Below are 7794 nucleotides of genomic sequence, written 5' to 3' on the forward strand. Positions count from 1 at the left end.
CTAAATAATCCCTAACATGCCTCTCTTGTCACACCACTTGCCTGCTCTAAAACCTTCTGTGGCTCCCACAGTACCATGCTCCTTAATACAGCATTTGTGGCCTTCCATGATCCAGCCCCAGTTCTCTCCAGCTTTATTGCCCTTCTTCACTTACACACACCTTGTGCTAAGGTCAAACTCCTCACTGTCTCTTCAACTCTCTCCCACAACCACACTTGGCTCAAGCTGTTTCCTGGAATGCCCTCTTCAGCCCTTTCTGAATTCAGAGCTTTCCTGTCTTCAACATTCTGCTCACCCCTTCTTCCTCTAGGTAGCCTTTCCTGTACTCACCCATGGTCCAGAGCTACCTTGATGGACAGTACAGTTATTTATTTGTTCAATAAACAGTAAGTCATGGTGACTAATTGTGTGTATGTGTTTTCCCAGGTAGATGGTGGGCATCCCAAAGGCAGGATCTCAGTCCATATACTCCCATCACTCAGCCTGTGCTGGGCCTGGCATAGAGTAGACTCTAATTAAAGGCTCAACGATTAAAAGCTAGGGACTTCCCTGGTGGTGCAGGGAAGAATCTGCCTGCCAATGCTGGGGATATGGGTTCAAGCCCTGGTCCAGGCAGGTCCCACATGCCGCGGAGTAGCTAAGCCCATGCACCACAACTACTAAGCCCACGTGCCACAACTACTGTGGCCTAGAGCCGGTGCTCTGCAACAAGAGAAGCCACCACAATGAGAAGCCCATGCACCGCAATGAACAGTAACCCCTGCTCGCCGCAACTAGAGAAAAGCCCACGTGCAGCAATGACGACCCAACACAGCCAAAAAAAAGAAAAAAAAAGGTTGACAGTTACTGCCAAATAGCCTCTAGGATGTACCAATTTATACTGCTTGTAGGTTCGTTTGTTTTTTTCTACATAAATATGTCATATGATAGGACTTCCCTGGTGGTGCAGTGGTTGAGAGCCTGCCTGCCAATGTGGGGGACACGGGTTCAAGCCCCGGTCCGGGAGGATCCCACATGCCGCAGAGCAACTAAGCCCACGTGCCACAACTACTGAGGCTGCACTCTGGCACCTGCGGCCACAACTGCTGAGTCCACGTGCCACAACTACTGAAGCCTGTGCGCCTAGAGCTCGTGCTCCGCAACAAGAGAAGCCACAGCAATGAGAAGCCCGCGCACCGCAACAGGGAGCAGCCCCCGCTCGCCGCAACTAGAGAAAGCCCGTGCGCAGCAATGAAGACCCAACGCAGCCAAAAATAAGTTAATTAATTAATTATTTTTTTTTTTTTTTTTTTTTTTTTTTGCTGTACACGGGCCTCTCACTGTTGTGGCCTCTCCCGTTGCGGAGCACAGGCTCTGGACACACAGGCTCAGCGGCCATGGCTCACGGGCCCAGCCGCTCCATGGCATGTGGCATCTTCCCAGACCGGGGCACGAACCCGTGTCCCCTGCATCGGCAGGCGGACTCTCAACCACTGCGCCACCAGGGAAGCCCTAAATTAATTAATTTTTTTAAAATGTCATATGATATACTCTGTCCTGCAGACTCACATATTTCACTCAGTAATATGACACAGGAGTTCTACCTATGTCAATATACACAGATCTGCCTCACTACAAACAAAACCAAAAACCATCTTACAGTTTCCCATTGTATGGCAGAAGAAAGCTTATTTAGTTTATCACACATTGATGGACATTTGGGTGGCTTTCAATTTTTTGTTGCCACAAACAATGTAACAGTGACCCCTCTTCTATGAATAGAATAGAATCAGAGAAGTGAATTGCAAGATTGATAGGTATACATACTTAACATTTCAATAGATGCCATCAAATTGCTCTCCCACAATGTTGTACCCATTTAACTTCCACTAATGGTGCATGAGAACCTTAGGTTTTCATCTTGAACTGGCCCCTGTGCTTTCTCCTGGATCAAAGCTCAAAGTCCCAGTTATCACTGGGATCATCCAGACCCTGAGCCCTACTCTGCAGAATCCTGGGTGGATAAGACAAGTGTTGGGAGGAATGAACACAGAAAAGGGGCAGGCTGCCCCCCACTTGCCAGATGGTCACCCAGGTGACATGACTCTCTCCAAAGGAAAGGCTACTTTGGGAGTGGGAGAAATTGAGCTCCCCTTTCAATACGAGTGAGCGGAGGTTTGGTATCAACAAATGCACTGAACTTCTACTCTGGGTGGGGAGGGTTTTAAGCTGGGTGTCTTGACGCAGAGATGAGTCAGACCTTGTCTCTGCCCTCTCAGAGCTTGATGCTCATGGAGAAAATAGACAAGTAAACAGACAGTGACAGTTCTGTCTACTAAGTGTTGAGCTGGACTTCCTTTTCTGACAATATCTGGAACTTCCTGCTACGTAACACATGGAAATGCTGGAAATAAAAACAATAAACATCCTTTTATTTTTTTAATTTTTTATTTTTTTATAAATTTATTTAATTTTTGGCTGTGTTGGGTCTTTGTTGCTCCATGCGGGCTTTCTCTAGTTGTGGCGAGTGGGAGCTACTCTTTGTGTGGTGCATGGGCTTCTCATTATGGTGGCTTCTCTTGTTGCAGAGCATGGGCTTCAGTAGTTGCAGCACGCAGGCTCAGTAGTTGTGTTTCGTGGGCTCAGTAGTTGTGGCACATGGTGCTCTGCGGCATGTGGGATCTCCCTGGACCAGGGCTCAAACCCATGTCCCCTGCGTTGGCAGGCGGATTCTTAACCACTGTGCCACCAGGGAAGTCCCAAACATCCTTTTAAATACAATCATTTAACATTTAATGGACCTGCAACCATTTGGGTTTTAACAGGCATTTGGGGAGATGAAGGCTTGGGCTTACATGAAGTTAGGGATTGGAACTGTGACCCTTGATAAATCTAGGACATTTGAAGGGCTATACCCACAGTGAAAGTGCAGACTAGGGGAAAACAAACAAACAAACATCTGAGTACTAGCAAAGAAGACAAAAAGGATATATGTCCATCCTGACCTGGTCTTAGGGTGGGGGAAAGAAACTATCTTCTGAGAATTTGAAACTGCATGCCTGCCCTTGATGAGTAGGGGGTGATGAGTGTGGGGTTCATATTTACATCACCTGCATGTCTAGGAATCTCGAAGGCTGAGAAATTAACACCAAAGGAGACCTACACCAAAAGTATCTCTCAGGGGCTTCCCTGGTGGTGCAGTGGTTGAGAGTCCGCCTGCTGATGCAGGGGACACGGGTTCGTGCCCCAGTCCGGGAAGATCCCACATGCCACGGAGCGGCTGGGCCTGTGAGCCATGGCCGCTGAGCCTGCGTATCTGGATCCTGTGCTCCACAACAGGAGAGGCCACAATAGTGAGAGGCCCGCATACTGCTAAAAAACTAAAAACAAAAGTATCTCTCAGATGCCTAGCAGAAACTAATACAAATCCTCTTTGGGTCTCCTCCGTGGACCCCCCTCTTCCCCCAGCCATTGCAGGTTACACAGAATTCCTGTATATAAAGCCCTTCTAAACAGCTGATAATCCACAAGGAAAAAACTGATGAAATACATGAGGAAACAATCCACCATGAATAAGATTCAGTAGACACAATGAAGAGAAGAATCAGACCCCCAAGAACTTCAGGTAACAGAATTATCAGATAGTGATCATTAGAGTGCAGGTTAGAGGCAGCTGCTAAGTGTTTTGGAAGCATATAGAAAGAACTGACTCCTTGATGAAATCAAAGTCTTCCTAAGAATGAGCCTTGAAGGATAAGTGGGACTTTGCTAAGTGAGGACAGATGCTGTTGGGTAGCTGGTGGGGTGTACAAAGCATAATGTACCAAGGCAATGACCACTGATAGTTTATTTTTTCAGATGCAAATAGGGCAGAAAAGTAGGGGATGAGGCAAGAGAGGTAGGTAAGGGGATAGATCATGCTGGCCCTATGGACTGTCTCAAGAACTTTCAGTCTTCAACTAAGTGTACAAGAAAGCCAGTGAAGGGTTTTAAGTGAGAGGTTAATGATATTCATTCATTCATTTGTTCATTCATTCAACAATAAATGTCAGACATGGAGAATGGTTGGAGAATGGAGGGTGGCATCAGGAGACCAGTCAGGAGAGAATAGCAGACATGTAGGTGAGAAATACTGGTGGCTTAGACCAGGGTGGTGGCAGTGAAGATGGAGAGGAATAGGTGGATTTGACTGATATTTAGGTCAAAGCTTGAAGGTATATAAGGGATGGGAAAGTGGGAGGTATCAGGGCTGATTCCTAGGTTTTTGGCTCAGCAACTGAAAGATTAGTGCTGCCATTCATAGAGATAAGGAATTAAGGAGGAAGAGTGTGTTGTTGGAAAGAAGACACTGAGCTCAGTTTTAGATAATTGGAGTTTAAAGTGACTTTGTGATAACCAGGTGACAATGTCTAGAAGGTAGTTTGATGCATAATGTCTGAATCTCAACAAGAGAAATCTGGAAATTTCTGAGCTGGAAATAAAGATCTGAGAGTCATCAATATACAAATGGTAATTGAAGTCAGGGAAGTTTACGAGAGTCGAGAGTCCTTTGGGAGGCTGAGTTCCATCTTCTGTTGTATTGGTTAAGAGATTTTGGTTGCAAGTAACTAATGATCCAACTCAAACTAGATTAAATTAGAAAAGGAATTTGGTTGAAATGTCCATCAATAATCACTGCAGGCGAGGCTTGATCCAGTGGCCCAAATAATGGAACTAAGATCTAGTCTTTTCTAATTTCTCCAAAACACTTCCTAGGAGTTGGCTTAATTTTTGACAGGCCCTCTCTTTGTGAACACAGTGATACTGTAAGGGAATGCCTCTGCCATGGCACTGCGATGACCTTGCATGTATTCATTCATATAGGCCACACTGGCAAAGGTATGAAAAGCTTATCTAAGTCTTGGCAGAATGCCTTGTGATCCTCCCAGAACATGAGAGAATGGAAGGCTTGTAAGGCAGTGAGGCCACCTTCCACTTGCCTCCCTATCTCCCCTGGGAGGCTGCCTTGAGACGGTTTTCTTATTGCTTCCCAGGCTCTGATGAGCTATGGGGCTTTCTGCCCTCCCTATTCAGAATGGAGCTGCAGAATATAAAACCTGTTAAATGAACTCTAGGATTGGCTCCTCAGCAATAGGGTATCCTACAACTCATGTTACAATTGTTCAGCCCCTTTTTTTTTTTTTTTTTTTTTTGCGGTAGGCGGGCCTCTCACTGTTGTGGCCTCTCCCCTTGCAGAGCACAGGCTCCGGATGCGCAGGCTCAGCAGCCATGGCTCACGGGCCTAGCCGCTCTGCGGCATGTGGGATCTTCCCAGACCGGGGCACGAACCCGTGTCCCCTGCATCGGCAGGCGGACTCTCAACCACTGCGCCACCAGGGAAGCCCTGTTCAGCCCCTTTTGTTTCAGTGTCATCCTTTTTGGTTTGTGGAACAAGGATCACAGGAAGCTGGCTTGTTCTTCTTGCTGTCTATGTAAATAAACCACTTAAATCAAAAACTGGCTCGTTGGGAGCAGTAGTTGTCACGCTGTACAAGATGGGTTTTCCTGAAGCTGCCAGTTCTTTTATTTTTATTTATTTATTTATTTATTTAAATATTTATTTATTTATTTATTTATTTATTTATTTTTGGCTGTGTTGGGTCTTCATTTCTGTGCGAGGGCTTTCTCTAGTTGGGGCAAGCAGGGGCCACTCTTCATCGCGGTGCATGGGCCTCTCACTATCGCGGCCTGTCTTGTTGCGGAGCACAGGCTCCAGACGCACAGGCTCAGTAGTTGTGGCTCACGGGCCTAGCTGCTCCGTGGCATGTGGGATTTTCCCAGACCAGGGCTCGAACCCATGTCCCCTGCATTGGCAGGCAGACTCTCAACCACTGCGCCACCAGGGAAGGCCCCTGCCAGTTCTTTTAGAAGTCATCAAATTGAGGCTGCTCCAACCAGCTCTGCAGTTGATGGATTTAAGGCAAATCTTGTCTTTAAGGAGATTGAGAAGAAGCTTGAAGAGGAAGGGGAGCAGTTTGTGAAGAAAATCGGTGGTATTTTTGCCTTCAAGGTGAAGGATGGCCCTGGAGGTAAAGAAGCCACCTGGGTGGTGGACGTGAAGAATGGCAAAGGATCAGTGCTCCGTAACTCAGATAAGAAGGCCGACTGCACAATTACAATGGCTGACTCGGACCTACTGGCTTTGATGACTGGTAAAATGAATCCTCAGTCGGCCTTCTTTCAAGGTAAATTGAAAATCACTGGCAACATGGGGCTGGCTCTGAAGTTACAAAATCTTCAGCTTCAGCCAGGCAAAGCTAAGCTGTGAAGAACTCTCTTTGCCTACCTTTGAAAATCAAGATGAGATATATAGATATATATCCATATATTTCATTGTCAGAACTTAGATCGAAACTACACATTGGCAAGTAGCTTATTTGTTTTTAAATGGGTGTGACCAATCCTGTTTTTCCTAAGCTCTGGGTGAATAAAACCTGATGGTGTACTACTGCTTTGCTGAATTGCATACAACTGTGCATTACAAAGTTAATATGGTAATTATGGTTTGGGGTAAAATTGAGTTTTAGAATAAAATTAGGAATAGCAAAATCCAAAAACTATGTAAACAAAAGCTCTCATTTTGCTTATAAAGTATATTTGAGGATTATTCTGCTGAAGATTCAACTTAAGTTTTCCTTGGGAGAACTAGGGAAGAAACAGAATACCAGTAGCTGCCCAGTAATTAGTGTTGTGCACTTAATGACCTTAATCTGTTTTCCATTGATAATTTTTAAAATTCTGTACTGGGATGTTTTTTTAAAAAAATCTTTGCAGTTTTGCATTTCATGCCAGCAAAACAGTATTTTCTTCCCAAATCAAAGAAATATGATCAAAGCTTGGGAGAAAAAATATATAGCTGAACACAGGCCTATTTTTTATTATTATTTTTATTTTTTATTATTATTATTTTTTTGCGGTATGCGGGCCTCTCACCGCTGTGGCCTCTCCCGTCGCGGAGCACAGGCTCCAGATGCACAGGCCCAGCAGCCATGGCTCACGGGCCCAGCCACTCCATGGCACGTGGGATCTTCCCAGACCGGGGCACGAACCCGTGTCCCCCGCATCGGCAGGCAGACTCTCAACCACTGTGCCACCAGGGAAGCCCCAGGCCTATTTTTTAAAACAAAAATATTTTTAAGTGAGTTTCCTTCTTGGAAAAAAATCAATGTATTAGAATCATAAAACACTGTTGTTGAAAATAATTGAACAAATAAAGTTTGCTTTGAGATGCACAGTTAAAAAAAAAAAACCTGGCTCATTGTATCTTTACTGGTAGAATCAGTCAGGCCTTAGCCTTGGCCTTGCTTTACTTTGTCTTATATGTATAAGTTACCAGCTGCTCCTGGGTCTGGGTGCTTCCAAGCTCAAACCCGAGGAAAAGAAAAGGCCTATTGCCCAAATGGCTCAGTCCAAAATTCCAGAACTGAATCTTGTTGGCTCTGATTGACCTGATTTGGGTCATACACTCATGCCTGAACCAATCACTGTGGCTAGGGATTTGGAACGTATTGGTCAATTTAAGCCATTTAGGGCTTATTCCTGGAAATGAGTGAGAGAGTGAGGTCAATCTCGCTCAAATCACCTGGCTGAGAATTCAGGGTCCTGTTAGGAAAAGGGAAAGAGGGAATGGATACCAGAAAGCAGTAAGCAAAGCCCACTATACCTGTCTCCTTTCCCAGAGCAGTGTGTATTTTGGGGGAGGGCATGAGGGATCTGGATGCATAATTATGGAGGGTGTGGCTCCTCAAGAGTGAGAGAGGTTCAGAGAGAAGAGGC

General features: G+C 45.4%; 1 protein-coding gene across 1 annotated transcript; it reads left to right on the plus strand.

Moving 5' to 3' along the window:
• Positions 1-5815: 5815 nt before the first annotated feature.
• LOC308628294 (sterol carrier protein 2-like) lies at positions 5816-7153 on the plus strand (the record flags this gene model as incomplete). Its single annotated transcript, XM_081255126.1, has 1 exon — positions 5816-7153. The coding sequence occupies one exon, from the start codon at positions 5816-5818 to the stop codon at positions 6284-6286; it is 471 nt and encodes a 156-aa protein (XP_081111252.1). The 3' UTR covers positions 6287-7153.
• Between the last annotated feature and the right edge of the window lie 641 nt (positions 7154-7794).

This window comes from Mesoplodon bidens (genome assembly GCF_964165515.1).
Source record: "Mesoplodon bidens genome assembly, chromosome: 15".
NCBI classification, from domain to species: Eukaryota; Metazoa; Chordata; class Mammalia; order Artiodactyla; family Ziphiidae; genus Mesoplodon; species Mesoplodon bidens.